Below are 17,660 nucleotides of genomic sequence, written 5' to 3' on the forward strand. Positions count from 1 at the left end.
GCAAATTCTTTCTCTCTCTGATAACACTGAATTATAACCTAGAGTCATGTGATTGAAAAAAAATGAAAACGAGATAGTGAAGGCAGCAAGATTCTAGCTTTAGAAATCTCAGGCATGATGAAACAGCTAAAATAAAAATAAGGAGAATTGACAAGGATGGTAAAAACACCCAAAAACCCCTGCCCCGATATGCCATACCATCCAGTCTGAAATGAAGGAAACAAAAAAGCATCCAGACTTCCAAAAAACACTGACTGGCTCTAGCCTGGATAGGTAAGTGAGCAACTTATGCATTCACTGAAGGATTGGCAAAGGTCCTGCCAGGAGAGCAACCTCCACCCTTGCCCTGCTCTGCATAGCCAGGCTCTCTACCTATCCCAGTCTTAACCTGATGAGAAGGAGGAGCTTTGCTCTGACTATTCCTTATTTATAACTTGTTGAGAGCTGGGAGGGAGGGGTGAGCTCTCTGTGGTGTATCCTGCTGCTGCTGCCAGCCTTGCAATCACAACTACAAATGCCTCCCGCACAGCCTGGTGGCTGCCTCTGTGCTCTTGGGTTCCTCTGGCTGTTTGCAGCAGTGGAAGCAAGGACCAGAACCTATTACCTTGGGATTGTGGAAGAGAACTGGGATTATGCACCATCTGGGAAAAATCTGATCACGGGGCAAAGCCTCTTAGAGGACAAGTAAGTCACTGAGAACTCTAATAAATTGGAGGCTTATCAACAGCTCCAAAGAAAATTGACTAACATGGGTAATGTTGCTGTAAATGTCTTAAGATGGGCTTTTTCTTAATGCCAATGATGTTGTCATAGGTGGGATTTCAGCTTCAAAGCAAGAATAGACTTGGACTGACTTCTCTTCCATCACAGTTGAATAAGTAAGGTGATAGTGCATATTTGAAGGTGACACCAAGGAACTGATATTTGTCAAAGAAATACCAGATAGTGGGCTCAAAATCCCCTGCATGTGTTTTGTGGGGATGCTGGATTTCAGGGACTTGTTGTCCAAAGGCAAATTTCAACTTTGCCATAATCAAGCACAGCTCTTTTCAATAAGACATAGAAATCTGTTTAACTTGGAAAAGATTGTCAGTTTTCTCCTTGTGAGATGCTAAAGTCTGGGGGCTTGGTATGACATCGTAAAGTTCAGATGCATATAGTACCTATGAGTGAGAGACGAGTAAATTGTTCATATTTATCCCTGCAATGTAGGCAGCCATGGAGACCTCCATTTGGGAAATCTATTTAGAAAAATGCTTAAATATACAACAGTGAATGGTTAGACTCAAGTCCTGGTGACCACTTGCACTGAAACTGAAGTGTGTTGGTAAGCACTGTGATGAATTGTGCCTCAGCCAGAGGAAAACAGGCACCCATTCTCATGCCTGCACTGCTGGGGTTGGCTGCGTGTCCTTCCCACACCAGGAGAGCTCACCCAGATGCTGGATGTGGGTAGCACAGACCCTTGGTGTCCCTCTATACCATGGCCTTCAATCATGTATGGGAGTATTTTTAAGATTTAATTGATATCTTTGATACCCGAAAGTAGGTCTGGGGTTCCTTCCTCTGAGTCTAGGCTTGGGACTGTGGTGGTGGTGGGGAGCTGTGAGGAGGTGAGGAGGTCCTGGTGTTCATACCAAGTTTGAAGGCACAATGGGAGCTGGATGGTGTGTCCTAGAAGTTAGAAATGGAAATGTTCTTTCTGACTTTTCAGGAAATCCCGAGCAATGATGGACTTTTCTGTAGTGGCCTGTCATTTCAGAATTACTCTTAGCTGGACTGCATACAGGAAATTATTTTGCCACAGGCAGGAGGCAAGAAGGAGTTTTGTTCTTCAACACAAACGTGTGCTTATGTTGTTAACGATGGGAAGTACTAGATAGCACCCAAGTCAGTAGGTGTTACCTTTATAGGTATAATTCAGGGTAGTAATTTGTTCCCACTTCATTAAAACAAGCTTTGCTGGAAAGGTTATTCTTTAGTTGGGAATGAGTTTAATTCAGTTATGTTAAACACTGTTTTCTTACTTCCCTACTCCTTTTAGCAGAGGATAACATTCTTCACTCTGAACTGGAAGAGCTCTCACTAAAACCAGCTTGTCTTTTAGTGAAGCGCATCTGCTTGTAAATCCACCCCAATGCCATAGAGAGATTGGAATCTGTTCTGTAAATTGTGCTTTTAAGGCTGTCTGCACTTTGTGTTCCTTAAACATAAAGTGGCACATGGAAGTCTGTGTCTTTTACATGGTACGACAGGGAGGGTAGATAGCTTATGTCTTCAGTCATCTCTGTACTCTAATAATTACAGAATGAGTTTACCCACAGAAGATTTTAATGTAGACTGTACACTCAAGGCTGGGGAGTTGTTTGTGATGAACTCTCTACATGCAGAATAATAAAGTGATTCTTGTAACTAGTTTATTCCATTTCCAAACTGTATTGAGTTAAGGCAGAATAAAGCACGGTAGTCTGGAATAGTGTCTCTGCATGTGGACTAAATAGTGAACCAGTAATAGCTATTTTGACTACTTGACTCTTCAGAATGGCCTCTAATGTAAATTTAAAGCTAATTAGCTGGTTCCTATAGATGCTATTAAAAATATAGTTCCATAAATGAGATTTAAGGAACAGTTCTTAGGTAGGGACGGAACTGTATCTTGAGCCGTCTGTGTTCTGCATCAGCAGCACTCAGGTTTGCTGAGCCTAGCACTCCTCACCTTATGATGCATCCTCAGAGTAGCCATCTGATGGGGCACTATCCCAGTTTTATTGATGGGGAAGTGAAGATAAAGAGGTTGCAGACAAACTGATTCTCTTTAAAAGTGTAAAGGAAGACTCACTTTGATTCCAGCTAGCCCATAGAGATATAATCAAAATTACTTATTCTTCATGACTTAATAAAAATGCTGAATTAACAACTGTGTAATGGAAAGTGTTACATTACCTGGATTAGATAGTAAGATTTAAGATGATTTTCAAGGTTGCTGCGCCAAAGTCAATAATACCTTCCTGAGCCTTTAGTTTTTAGCAGTAAAGAGGAAAAAGGGAACTTCAGTATCCAAGACATGGGGACTGAAAATCAGGTGAGCTGGAGCTGGCACCAGACACGTCTATGCTGCTCAGTGCCCGCTGTGCTGGTGCTGAGTGAGTTGCCTCCTGAGCCAGGAGCCCTAGAGCTGCATCAGCACCTCCCTGGGTGTGAGTTGTAAAGCCTGCCTCTCGTCAGAACAGATTAACCCAAAGGCAGCCCTGTGTTAACACAACTATTTTGCTTTGGATGCTAATTTTTGTGTTGTTGGACTGCTCAAGGGCCAACTTGCTTCTTGCACAGAGCGAGTATCTTGCTATGCATCTGTGTTTCTTATGGAATGAGAGTAATGAGGCTGTTTGCCTCTGCCATTTATCTTGTCTGATGCCTTGAGCTGTTTCACTAATTCTCATAATTTGGAGCATTATGAGTGAAACCATGACATTTCACTCTTGGTTTTCCCTTCAAAAACGAAGATGACATTTTCTGAAGCCCAGAAGACTTTGGAAATCACAAATTCAAATTATGGCCACTGAGTATAGATGATCTGGGAAGACGTTCAGCATCCCCTCCCACATGATACAATTGGTGAAAAAGTTAACATCATTAAATTGTGGTGGACTGGACACACACAGGGCAAGGTGCTGTCAGTGATACTGGATGTGCTGCAGAACCAAGTGATGTTTTGTGAGTTAGGACACAAGTATGCTGGAGTAGGAAGTAGAGCTCAGACGTTGCCCACTCCTTTTAAAGGTCACATAGGCAATGGTCTTTCAAGAGAAAAATCCACCCAGGTGTTGTGGTGTGATGGTTTTAAGACTGTCTTTAATTTTTCTTCACAAAGTTCAAGCAGGAAAGTGACTGAGCCAGCCTGGTCATTGTCAGTGTGGGAGGGGGATTTCAGCTCTCACACTGTAACATGTGGCTTGACGTACATCAGTCTTTCCCTCCCTACTGTGGCTCAGCTCTTGGGATTAGAGTTTGGTTGATAAACCAAGTTTATGTGATGGACACTTAAAACTTGCTTTGCTGGTGGGAGATGTAACTGCTCATCCCTTCTCTTTAGGTCACCAATCCTACATTTATCTGGCCAAGTCTTGTACCTACCAACGCTAACGGGTGTTTTCTATTACCACAGCATAAAACACAGTTTGTGCAATTTGCCTATGAGGAGATTCCACCCAAATAAATGACAGTGAATCTGTCGTCACAGATGCTAAACTAATGGCTGAGTCATCATGTGGCCAAATGACCTAATTGCATCAGCTGAGATGATCAATGTGGGAAGGGTCAGCATCAAAAAGGGCATTCAAGGTGAAATTCTGGCTCTGGTGAAGTCTGAGAGGAATTTTGTTGTTGGGTTTAAGAGAAGCAGAAGTTTATTCTAGGAGAGAAACCATTAAAGCACACTTAACCAGCAATGCATCAGAACTTCTAAGATTTATGGGCTTCAATGACCTCTTCCATGGCTTATGTGGATCAGAAAAGGCCTAAAACATCCTTTGAAGATGTTGCATCTCTCTCTTGTGAGGACAACTTGCTGTTTGAACTTTGTGGTTGGGGCACTATCTACAAATGTGAGTTGGAAACACTGGTCCCTCTCCACTGGTCATCCCTCTAACAATAGACATTGCACTGGCCTTATCATCAGAGTCACAGTTTGGCAGATGGTTTTCCTGAACGGAGTGCATGACCCAGGGATTAAGATGATTGGGACAGCTTGGAGCCATGGGCACTGCCCTGGCTCACTCCAGACACAGGGAAAACAGGGTACTCTGAGACAAAAAACCCTGTTATAAACCCTACCATAGACTACATGAAGAGGATAGAGAGTAAGGAAGGTTTCACCACCAACAAATTTTAGAGAAAAAAACCCATAAAGATAGTGGTTTAAATGGTTGTCAGTGTAGAATCTATGGGACTTGACTTTAGTAGACAAATAGTATTGAAAGAAAGTTTACAGTTGCACCCAGGAGCATACAGTGGCCACTTGGCATGTTACCTGCAGGAGAAAATCTGGGATTCCACATATGGTAGTTATATGAAGTGCTGATTTTTCAGTTGTGATTACAACAGCAAACAAACTCAGCAGATTTCAAAACTATATCAGCAAGGGATCTGGCTTCAGTCTACTGAGGAGCTGTTTGGCTGTGCACAACTTGTTAGTTCTTCCCATTTCTTACTGCAAGCTGTGACACAGTACTCACATAAGGTCCTCTTGAAAAAAAAATAAGCTCTGCTAGGTTTTAGTGCTGTTTCTTAAGATCCAAACCCATATAAACATGGTAAAATGTTGGCAAAATGTTTGTTTTGTGTGATAAGAGGAACAGGCCTAGAAACTACATGTAACTCATGGTACTATCCTAACTCGTGGTCCTACTCTGAGCCAACAGAACAACTGCATGACTAATCTTGATTTGATGTATAATCTACATGAAACTCTTGTTTTATTCTTTTTACAATGTGGAAGAGTCAGAATGCTCATTATGGCAGGGAGATGATGTCTGTATGTTAATATGGATTTTAAGGAATTAGAGTTAATTCTCTTCCAGTAACTCCCCAGCCCGCTCTTGTGCATTGCCAACTTTTCTTGGAACTTAAAAACTACTGAGACTGATCATCTGGCAAAATGAAATTTGGCACAGAAATAAGGACAATTTTTTCTTAGTCTGAACAAGGCATTTTATGCCCTGATTCACAAGCCTGCTTACTTCTGTATGTAACCTCAAGGCTGGCCTGTTGGAAGAAGATGAAGGAAGGAATTTAAGAAGCTTGCATGGGTACAGCTCCAGAAGATGGAGGAGTCCCATTTCATACATGAATTGGAACTGGCTGATCTTCACAACCTTCTGCACATGAAGTGCAAGCTGACAGCTTGGTTAGAGTGGGAAATTCAGAAGTCAGAAGAGCAGCTCTTAAATATGCACAAGACTAGAAAGATGGAAAAAGTTCAGGCAGTGGTATCGTAAAGACAATAGGAGGATGAAGCAGTTTGATGCGATCAGGGGAGCATGAAGAAACAGGAAGAAGGTTGGTCTTCTTGTGATTAGAGGGGAACGACATCTAGGAAGTATTTTGGCAGGGGATGCCCAGCAGAATAGGCACATTGTGACCACTGGGAGAAAGAGGCAAAGACAGATTGAGAGATTGGTTACGTTTAGCCCTTAGAGCATTTGGAGAAGACACCCCTGGAAGTAAGTGGATGGGAAAGAACAAAACAGGAGATGCAGTGAAGGTTGGATGTTTACCCTAGTGATGAAAAATGTGAAGAGTTTCTATCAAAAGGAGACAGGTAATGGTGTTTAAGAACTGTCGTCAAAGACAGGAGATAAAACAACACTGGTCCTGAAACCTTAAAAATCTCTAGAGATGTGTGGTAAGGAACTACAGAGTGGGACATGCACCAGGATGAATGGCACTGGCATCAGAGAATTTGTGGAGCGCTGAGAATTTTTCATTGAAAGAAAGAAGAGAGGAAAAACTGTCCCCCATTCATGGAGCAGCAGGGGCTGTGGTGCTGAGCCTGTGCCAGCTCCCTCTGACACATCTTCTGGCTGGGCTTGTGCACTGGGTGGAGGTACCAGTCCCACAATGTGGCTACATGGCCATGATACAGGCATCTGGGAGTGTACAGAAGAAGTCATTCACACCCATGAATCCTTTCTGTGAGCTTCCTATGGCTGATACCGTACCCCTTTCTGCTAAGGACTTTAAACACAGGAATGTGCAGCATTTCAACACTTACAAAGACTTAGTTACCAGCTACCTGCAAGACTGAGGTGGGCACTCAGAAGTCTTCCTGGATGAAATGGAGCAGCCTGGACACCTGGGGGACTCATAACAACCAGTGTGCTCTGTTTTTGGATATTCAAGGCAACCAAAACAACATGCTGAAAATACATGTCTCTGTATAGGTATAAGAACTGGGCTCTACCCCTTCTAGGCAACCAGCAGCAGAACAAGGGGACACAGTCTCAAATTGTGCCAGGGGAGGTATAGACTAGATGTTAGGAGGAAGTTCTTCATGGAGAGAGTGATTGCCCATTGGAATGGGCTGCCCAGGGAGGTGGTGGAATTGCTGTCCCTGGAGATTTCAAGAAAAGACTTGAGGCACTTAGTGCCATGGTCTAGTTGAGTGGATAGGGCTGGGTGATGGGTTGGACTGGATGATCTTGGAGGTCTCTTCCAACCTGGTTGATTCTATGAATCATATGGAAGGAGTGAGGCTGAAGTGCCTGCAGCCTAAGAAATCCCCCAACACCACAGTATTTTGGATAGGAAATTCTTCTGCCCTTTGCAGAGTGTGGATCTAAAGGAAAAGAAGCTGTGGAAGGGCTTAAGTCTGTAACCCAACAGCAAGGCAATCAGTGGCATGTAGGATTGTCTTTCAAAGTTAATTAGTTGTTTTCTTTCAGACAATGATTAAATAAGATTCATAATTAACCAGGGCCAAAAGGCCAAGTTGCCCCTTCCCCATCGTGATCCTTTCCTGGCTCTGTGACTCTTGCATTGCTTGATGCCCTGCACAGAAGAGCATCAGGCCAGCAGGTCAAGGGAGGTGATTCTCGCCCTCTACTCAGCTCTGGTGAGACCCCACTTGGAGTACTGCGTCCAGTTCCGGAGCCCCTATTACAAGAGGGATATGGACATGCTGGAACGTGTCCAGAGAAGGGCCACCAGGAAGATCAGAGGGCTGGAGCACCTCTCCTATGAGGACAGACTGAAAGAGTTGGGGCTGTTCAGTCTGGAGAAGAGAAGGCTCCGAGGTGACCTTCTTCTGGCCTTTCAATACCTGAAGGGGACCTACAAGAAAGCTGGGGAGGGACTTTTTAGGCTATCAGGTAGTGATAGGACTAGGGGGAATGGAATAAAGCTGGAAGTGGGGAGATTCAGGCTGGATGTGAGGAAGAAGTTCTTCCCCATGAGAGTGGTGAGAGCCTGAAATGGGTTGTCCAGGGAGGTGGTTGAGGCCCCATCCCTGGAGGTGTTTAAGGCCAGGCTGGATGAGGCTCTGGCCAGCCTGATGTAGTGTGAGGTGTCCCTGCCCATGGCAGGGGGGGTGGAACTAGATGATCGTTGTGGTCCCTTCCAACCCTGACTGATTCTGTGATTGTATGATCAACTACACAGTGTCTGGCTGCCTCTGATACTCACTGCACTGACAGTGGTCTCTGCGTCTCTGAACAGACAGACGATTTGAATGGGCCTCCTTTCATAAAAGCTCGCACTCAAAAGACGTCTCCTGACGTCTAGATGGCTTTAGGTAAGAGGCAGGCACATATCTAGACAGCAGAGATGCTACAGCATGACTTCAGGCACTGAAAATATCTCTGGTGCCTAAACCTACAGGGTTTTCTCAGGGTGACTCCTTCAACTTCAGTGTCTAATTGGATTTTGGGATCCCTGATCTTTGTGTTTAAAGGCATTAGGCTCATGCCAAGCCTAATGAAGTGTGGAGTTGTGGGACAATGTGCAATGTTGTCTGGCCAGAAAACAATGGGCATAAGGGCACCATCATCATAGGGAGAGCAGTGTCACTGAAGCACCTCATTTAAAATACTTGGTGGCTGATAGAAATGGAACATTTTCTGCTATAAAATACCTCCTGAAAATAAGCACTTTCTAGATTTTTTTTTTTCTGGAGAAAATATCTTACAAACAATTTAAAAAATAAATTTATAATTCAAATTAGAGCATAGCCACTTTACTATATTGTCATGAGGTAAGGAAACACTACTCCTGACACCACCTACAACTCTGTGGTAAGGGCACTTGTAGCAGGCCTACCCCCTGGGCAGTGGGAGGTATTGTCTCCTCGGTGAAGGTGGTGTAACTTGCCAGATCTTGCTGTGCACACAGACACTTACCACAGACCTGCTAATTCACTGGAAACACAGACTTCTTGGCAGCTCATTCCTTAACCACCCTTTTAGAGTGTATTTATCCGACATACATTATTCTGTGAAGAAGCAGGCCAAGAGATTCTGTCCCTTTCTCTCCATTGTAGTCAACTGTTTCTGCCACAGCAGTATCATTGGTAACATTTTAATTTGTGCAAAAATAGCTCCTGGCTTATTATAAAGTACATTTTTCAAACAAAAAAGCATTCCTTTTGGAGGCTTTTATGTCTGGATCACTTCAGGGATCTGGTTTAGACAGTGGCCAGAGATGTGTAATGACCATACAATGGGGGATGTTGTGAGTTATGGTGTCAAGAAGAAGCATCTTGAAAAGGAGTAGTTGATGCTGTGGTGAAGAAATTATAGTGAATCATACCTTTGAACTCGTGTGACATCCAACATTTAAGTTGCTGGTATTGCAGAAAAGCACCTAAATGAAATATGTTCAAGCAGGTGAGCTGGCCAGTCACAAAACCTCACTATAAATAGGAAATTACTATAGTTCTGCCAGAAAAATTTAGCTCGGCTTTCTTAATGAGTTTATTAGGAAGTATTAAAGGTCAAACAAACTTCAGGGGATGCAAAAACTCATGGAGCAGTCAGCTATGGTAAAACTGGTCATATAGTCCACTACTGGCTGTATAGCAAAGGAGTTCATTTCTACCCTCTTTGTGTGGGATATTTAGGAATGAAGAATGTCAACTGTAGCCTGGAAACAAGTTAAAAAAGATATTATATTGTAATAGATGGGGTGAACATAGGTTGCCAGTATGACATTCTAGTTAAAAGATCAAAAGCAATTCCCAGTTGTGTTAGAAGTACTGACGTCTGGTTTTAGTTGGAATATTACTTAGCTATTATGTGAAGATCTTGTGTTCAGACTTCAAAAGAGATAGAGAAATATTGGAAGGCTTTCAGAATAGAGCTTTGGGAAAGATTTGTGGTATAAAAAATGTCAGTGTACTTGGCTTCTCCAGAAGAAGGGTAGGAGGCAATTTAGTCGATTAAATAAAACTTATGCAAGTGCCTGCATAGAAAAGAAGCTCTTGATGGTACATGGCCTTTTTGATCTGAGGGCTTGATGGGAACCAGTGGTTGGAGTGTGGAGGTAGATGATATTAGACTACAAATGCACTCAAAGGTTCAAAGAGAACAAGTATTTAATAGCTGTAATATGTCAACCACTGACCATGTGGTGGGTTCTCCATCACTTGAAGTTGCTATAATCATAGACTCTGGAATGTAGAAATTATGCATTTCATGCAAAAAAAATATTACATGCTACTCTTTTAGAGTGTCAAACTAGTTGATTGGGATTGCTCTTATTGACATTTGAAAAAGCTTTATTTTCCTTTCCTTCTGAACCGTCATGCTCTCCAATGTGAGGTTTCAAACATTCAAAAGAGGAAGAAGCGGTTAAAACTGTACAGAAAGGCTTGAGGAGCTGGTCCTCAAGTGGAGACTTGTAGTAACCCTGCTAAGGACCAGACCTGCAAGTAGGATGACTGTTACTCTGCATACCCTGCTAGTGCTGTCCAGGGTTACTCCTCAATGTTTATTCCATTGGCTATGTGATGTATCCCAAGGAACTATTTAACTGCACTGCAAGTACCAGTTATTTGATCAACTCTTAAAGAAGCTTTTTCTTCTCTAAATTGTTTCCCCTTCCCAACACCAGGTTTGCAAGTGTGTATGCAACAAGAGGACCAAACCGGATAGGACGTGTCTACAAAAAGGCTGTTTTTAGGCAATTCACAGATGACACTTACTCCCAGGAGATCCCCAAAGCAGCCTGGCTGGGGTTCCTTGGGCCAGTCCTGAAAGCAGAAGAAGAGGATGTCTTTATCATCCATCTAAAAAACTTTGCTTCCCGCCCATACTCTGTGCATCCTCATGGGGTCTTCTATGACAAGGAGTCTGAAGGTAAAAGCTGGTTTGTGTTTTCCTCTCCTTTTGCCCAGAGAAGCTAGTAGGGTAGATAAAACTTTGTCCAGGTATTGACTGTTCTGGTAAATGGCATCAGAGGACTTTAGATCACCCTCTCATAAATTCATCAGTTATTGCAGATGTTGATTAAAATCAGGAACAGCCTCACCTCTTAACACTTTTTACCACAAACTTTCGACACATGGAATAAACAGGTTAGGTAGGTCTTATTTCATTAATTATTTTCCTAAATTATAAGTCACCAAAGCAACTTGCCTCTTTCCTTCTACTTCTAGCCTATTTGAATGAATGGAGTTTTTCTAAGTGAATGTTTTCCTCTCTGTCTCTACGCATGTGTATATTGTTTAGAGGACTGTATCGATTTGCCTACATTCATTATGCAGAGTCAGTTGTCTGTGAGAAGACATACAATGTTTAGCTAACAAAATGTGTAATGACTGAAGAGAAAAAAGAGCCAAGGAATAATTAAAGCATTTTGATGCTTTGTCTACTAATAAATAATGGATTTTACCTCTCTATTTATTTATTTATTTTATTTATCTATTTTTATAGTTTTACCAGAACTTCTGAGTTGTTGTGTGGTTTGTTGTTTTTTTTTTTAGTTTCTCAGTGACTCTTTGTTTATGAGTACTGTTACTGTTTTATAACTCTGTAATAAAATAAAAGAAAAGAAACATTTATTTAAGGATAGCAGTTAGGGGCTAAAAGTTTCCTTTTTGATTTTTTATTAATTAGGAGCACTTTACCCTGATGGAACTGGTGGTAAAAGCAAAGAGGACGACTTTGTTGTTCCTGGTGGAAATTACACATACACATGGCCAGTAAGGAAAGATTATTCTCCAACTTTGGCAGACTCAAACTGCTTGACTTGGATTTACCATTCTCACATTGACACACCAAGAGATATTGCATCTGGTTTAATTGGGCCGCTGCTGGTTTGTAAAAAAGGTACTGAGCTAGGAACACTGATAAAGCAAGCCCCTCTGCCAGGCTTGGCATCTTAACAGTCATTTTTGCTTACAGGTATAAAAATGATGGTCTAGAGTCTATCCCTACATAGCCCATAAAAAAGGGGCAAGGAATAGATGGGCCATTCCAGGAGCATGCCAGGGTAGGTATTGTAGCTCTGGGACAACCCACTTCCTGCTCCCTTTTGGCTTCATGAGAGATTTGCCTCAGCTGGTGAAGGGACTGCAGCATGCTCTGTGGCCAGCCAGTCATGACCAAGACCAAGAAAAAATGTCCCCAAACTGGGATTGTTTCAGGACAGGCAAAGGACTCGCTGCCCAGGAAAGGAAATTAGTGCTGGAGGGTGACTTCATCATTGACATTTACATATTTGACACCACAATATTCGTGGCCATTTTTGCCCCATATGGTTTATATATTTATTCTTGCTCACAAGTTGTATATAACAGACATACAGGGATGTGTGCTGAACAGCTAAGGCAACAGCCTGCCACATGTATTTGATAGCCTTCTAATTTTGTGCTGGAGCCACCAGGGACCATATAGCAGCCCTCTCTCTTCTTATCAGCTGAACTGTTGCCTCCTCTTCCCCTTGGGTGCCTGTAACTCTGCCACCTTTTTCCAGTACGTCCCCCAGTACAAAATCAGCCCTGATTTTACATAGAGAACATAGAAGCAAAGTAACTTTTATATATTAAGAAGAGAAAGGCTTTATTGTGGAAAGGATAGGCCTGGTCTCCAGCTTAACTCACAGAACTAAAATATCTTGGATTTTTATTCTCCCAAAGAGCCTTTGAAATCTGCAGAGCTGCCTGAGTATGAGAAAACGAGCTTATAACCACGTGATAATACTTGAAGATAGGAGATAGCACATTCAAAAGGACTGTAGCCTGAAAGGCCAGGTTATCTGGATATCTGGTACTGAATTCACCAAGGTGGATATCTGCACAACACTACTGCTGTAATCCTCCATCCAGTGGTGATGGGTGGCTCCTTACAGGCCTGAGAGTAAGGCTCTGGAGCTCCCTCCTATAGGAGATGGGGAAGCAGATGTTCTCTTGGGTTCAGATGTAGGCTTAAAGATTAGATGAAATCTAAACCTGTCAGTGGTTAGTAACAAACTATTAGTATCACCACTCCTATAGTCTCAGATTGTTCCCCAAACAGTCACTCAGAAAATGGTTCTGAACTTAGCCTGAATAAATGATGTTCATCCTGCCTTCAACTTTTCTTAAGTATCAAGTACTAGATAAATGCCAAACTTTCCTTCTTAGTTCATGGAGAGTGAGACACATTTAGGTGACTGTTCTGAGGGCATGCTTCACCAGTCACTTTAATGCAACAGAAAGGCAGGCAGACCTCTCCTTAATTCCCTGCCAAAACAGAAGTCACTGGCTTCTGGTTGAATCAGGCTCATGAACTGCCTCACTATGTAGGCACACAGATGTTAACACTGACTAAAGGACAGGGTTAGGGGCAATGGGCCAAAGATGGGGAAAATGGAACCACAGATATCAGCAGGTTAATTGTGCTTATGTAAACTCAAAGAGATTCTGAAATATCAGCTTGACTAAGATGAAATGAACTGCCTGTTGGAGGGAGGTCAGGATGGTTTAGAAATGAAGTGACTCATCGTGCCCTATAGATTATGGGCAGAGCACTTTATTTCCCCAAGTGCTCCAAAGTTGTTGTCACTTTTAAATTCAATCCCATCCAAGGCTTTTTTTATCACTTTCCTTTTTGTTTATAATTCAGGAACTGCAGATGAGACCTCAGTAGAAGGCACTGGTGCTGCTAATGCTTTTGCCCTGATGTTTAGCATTGTAGATGAAAACTTCAGCTGGTATCTCGATGAGAATATAAACACCTTCTGCTTGGAACCAGCCACAGTTGACAAAGAAGATGAGGGTTTCCAGACCAGCAACCGAATGCATGGTGAGCAGGACTCTTGAGTAAATGGTGACCTACAGCAGTGCCCAGGCTTTTTTTCATTTCAGTAGGACTTTCTGTCCCTTGTGATGTCCCTCCTTCATCTGTGTCAGCAAGGAATGGGACAGGATGTTGAAGTTTCTCCCTAAGTACAGCACAACACAGTGATTTGCAGAAAGGAGATTTGGGTTTTATGCCCAGCTCTACCACTTGTTTAGCATTTTATCTTGGGCAACAGATTGAAACCATTTGGTGACTGACCAGCTGTGAGAAGAGAAAAGCAAAGTGCAGAGTGCTTTGAGATGTGTGTATTGGAAAAGTCCAGCATTTCTCAAAGGGCCTTGTGGGTAGTGGGCTGGGTACAACCACTCCTGCCCTTCAGAGATCCATTGGTCAATAGTACTTGGTGCCATTTGGAGCTAAAATATTTTATGAGATATGAGTCTTTTTCTCCTAGTGTCATAATACATTGTCAGGTGTGGAAGCTGAGGAAGAGAGAGCTGACTAGACTGATTTTTTACTTATACCGTAATTTTCAAATCTAAATTGCTTAAGCCTGGCATATAGTGGTGTATTTATGACTCAGAATAAGAGGAAATAGATTTCAAACATGCTAAATAGCTGCAGAACAAGTTAACTTAGTTATCAGGGCGTTTGGTGATGACTTGGACTTTGCACCATCTTGGCATCACCCAGGAAGTTTTTCATAGACCCAACCAGAGAATTTGGGCTATTTGATCATCCAGAACTGTAAGCTGTATGTTCTTTATGTTACTCCTCATCAAAGAGCTGGTGAGTGCCTTATTCAATGTGGACATTCAGGCAGCTTCTTTTCTGTACCAGGAATGATCATCCTTAGAAATGGGGTCAGAGGAAGTTGGCACATCTCTTTCACCTCTCACAAGGTGTCATACTTTTGTTTTTAGCAATTAATGGTTATATCTATGGCAATCTGCCCGGCTTGGAGATGTGTGCTGACACTTCCACATCCTGGCACTTGTTTGGTATGGGAAGCGAGATAGATATCCACGCCGCCTATTTCTATGGCCACACGTTCACCAACAGAGACCAGAGAGCAGACGTCGTCGGTTTGTTCCCAGCAACATTCATCACAGCAGAGATGACTCCTGGGAGCCCTGGGAGGTGGTTGATAACATGCCAGGTTAATGAGCACTTAAGAGGTATGCTGCTATAGATCTCCCTGATTGTTCCAGCCCCTATTATGCTTGGAAAAGAAAACTGAGAGGTGTTTTCAGAGGAAGTAGGATTTGACACCCTTCTTTTCTTTTTACTAACTGAACAATTTGGAACTATTTAATTAGATAAGCATCAAAAACATGAGTTTAGTCACCAGTGGAAATTATTCATGTTGGGCAAATCTTCAGCTAGGACTAATGACTTAGCTGTACACTTCATTTGAGGAAGGCTTGCTAGACCCAGTGCTGACACCACGCTTTCCATGTATACCAGAGGTTTTGATGAGCAATGAGAGGAACCTTTGCCATCACTTTTTAAAGTAGATAAGTACTTACACATAAAGAAAAACTATGTCAGCTGAACACTTCATAACTTTTTCCCTTTACAGAAATTGGACAAAAATTTTCAGTGCTTTCAAAAAGCTTTAAGTGAAGGAATTTGATGGTGGTATGACACTTGTGTGGTGTCAGAGAGAGCCTGAAAACATGTACCATAAACCAAGTCTCACAAGAGCAGGCAATGTATAATTACGAATTCAGAGACAAGTTGATATAATTTTTACTTTTAAGAACTTGCATAATGATTTCAGTGGGATGTGCATCAGGCAAAGCAGACTTGATTCTGGCTAGTGACAATGTAGTGATAACCAGCCTCTGTTTTAACATAAGTCAAGGGGAGCTGATGCCATTTTGCACCCTTCAGGAGGCAGTTGGACCCTCAAAAACATTATACCATCCTTACCCACATGAACAAATTGAGCAAATAAGACCACTAAAGAGTATCATAAATTGCCATCTTGCAAGGGAAGAGTTCTAGAATCTGGCCCAGTGTAGAGAGAGGAAGTTTTTAAAAACAGAAATTTATCCTAGGAATTTAGTCTAGTAGTCGTTTCCAATCCATGCAGCCCCTAAAGAGTTTTGAATGTGTTTGTATCCATGAGACTGCTGACTGCACAGCTGGCCAAGAATTGTCTCTAGATTCTTTCTCCTCCCAGGTGGCATGGAGGCACTATATGATGTTCAGATCTGCCAAAAAAACCTGTCTCAGCCTTCACCACTCAGTCACATGCGGAGATACTATATCGCCGCTGAAGAAGTGCTCTGGAATTATGGACCTGACGGTTATGATAAATTCACTGGGCAGGGTTTAAATGCCACTGGCAGGTGAGATTTCTTGTCCTCTCCTGTTGTGCTTTATTTTCTGGAGTCTGGGTAAGACTTCCTCAGTGACTCACCAGGGCTAGGTCTTGCAGTGTTATTAATTTTAATGAAAGGGGAAGGGAGGAATGGATTTAAATAGCCTTGTCAGGAAGTTAGATTTGTAACTGAGATACTCAGAATTGCCTTCTGGAAGTACTTATCTTGCTCTATTAAGTCCATGGAGAAAGTGAGCCCTGGTGAGGTATGCAAAGTCTGACAGAATTAATGGCCCTATGTGGAGACACTTACAATGGTAGAGTTTCCCCTCCCCTATTATTACTGATGAAGATGAACTGTGTTACAGTATCTCCCAGGAAAGCTAATGAGGGCTAGAGACACATTGTGAACAGCTAATGGTATATTAGGTCATTGCAAGTGCGAGAGGGCGATTGACCACTGGAACCATATACTACCTTCTCTGAGACAGGCCCAACAGGCAGACAAAACACATGATATGGAGGATTCCCTGCCCTCTCTCCACCTGACTGAACATAGTGACTTGAAGGAGGGGGGATATGGCACTATGTTCCTGTCCACCCCAGGAGGCACATCCCCTCACCGGCAAGTTCACCTTTCCAAGTGCCCTTGCATAGCAAGCACAAAGCTCTGCAAGTGGAACAGAATAATGAAGACAATGGTTTGTCCAGCTTGGAGGTGTGGCTAAGTTCAAGTCATCCTACACCCTGTATCAAAACCACTTTTACAAAAAAAACAGCAAAAACCCCCAAACAAGTCAGTGTGATCAGTGACTCCCTTCTGAAGGGAGCAGAAGAACCAATATGCAGATTGGACCCACTTCTCAGGGAAGTCTGCTGTCTGCCTGGGGCCTGGGTTAAAGATCTGAAGAGAAAACTTCCTGTCCTGGTATGGCCCTCAGATTATTATCTGTTAGAGACTTTCCAGGTAGGCAGTGGCAACATTGCAACAAGAAATCCAAGGGCAGTCAAGAGAGACTTTAAGGCCTTGGTACAACTGCTTAGGGCATTAGAGTACAGGTAATGTTCTCGTCTACCCCTCCAGCTGCAGGGAATGATAAGGGATGAAGCAGGAAGACCTGTTAGATCAATAGCTGGCTCTGAGACAGGTGCCACCAGCAGATTTGGGATTTTTGATCCTGGGTTGGTTTACACAACGCCAGGCCTGCAGGTTACACATTGGGTACATCCATCTCAAGGCAGGTGAAGGATTTTTGCACAGGAATTGGAACAGCTTTAAACTACATTTGAAGGGGGAAAGGGGTAAAACAGACTGGCTGGAGATAAATCTGGAGGAAACATATCAACGCTTATGGAACTGTGTGCTAGTGAGGTTCTTCAGTCTGACATCCCAGTGGAGACAGGGGATGGAGTGTCATGCTATAGAAAACACACGAGGGGAATTGATGGACTAGAAATCACAGAAGCATCTGGAAACAGTCAGTTAGGAAATAGACCTTGCCTCTAAAAAAGTAATGAGATCAAGAGCCAGAGTGAAGTGCATCTACATCAATACA

The 17,660-nt window shown here is 42.7% G+C and overlaps 1 protein-coding gene across 1 annotated transcript in view; it reads left to right on the forward strand.

Moving 5' to 3' along the window:
- The first annotated feature begins 514 nt into the window (after positions 1–514).
- The window catches only part of HEPHL1 (hephaestin like 1), a 37,421-nt gene continuing 20,275 nt past the window's right edge, over positions 515–17,660 (forward strand). The window contains exons 1-6 of the mRNA XM_054381122.1: positions 515–684; positions 10,606–10,850; positions 11,610–11,822; positions 13,599–13,778; positions 14,699–14,953; positions 15,964–16,132. Coding sequence (XP_054237097.1) covers positions 515–684; positions 10,606–10,850; positions 11,610–11,822; positions 13,599–13,778; positions 14,699–14,953; positions 15,964–16,132 — 1,232 coding nt within the window. The remainder of the gene's footprint in view (positions 685–10,605; positions 10,851–11,609; positions 11,823–13,598; positions 13,779–14,698; positions 14,954–15,963; positions 16,133–17,660) is intronic.

Source organism: Indicator indicator, chromosome 1 (assembly GCF_027791375.1).
Source record: "Indicator indicator isolate 239-I01 chromosome 1, UM_Iind_1.1, whole genome shotgun sequence".
In the NCBI taxonomy this organism is placed as follows: Eukaryota; Metazoa; Chordata; class Aves; order Piciformes; family Indicatoridae; genus Indicator; species Indicator indicator.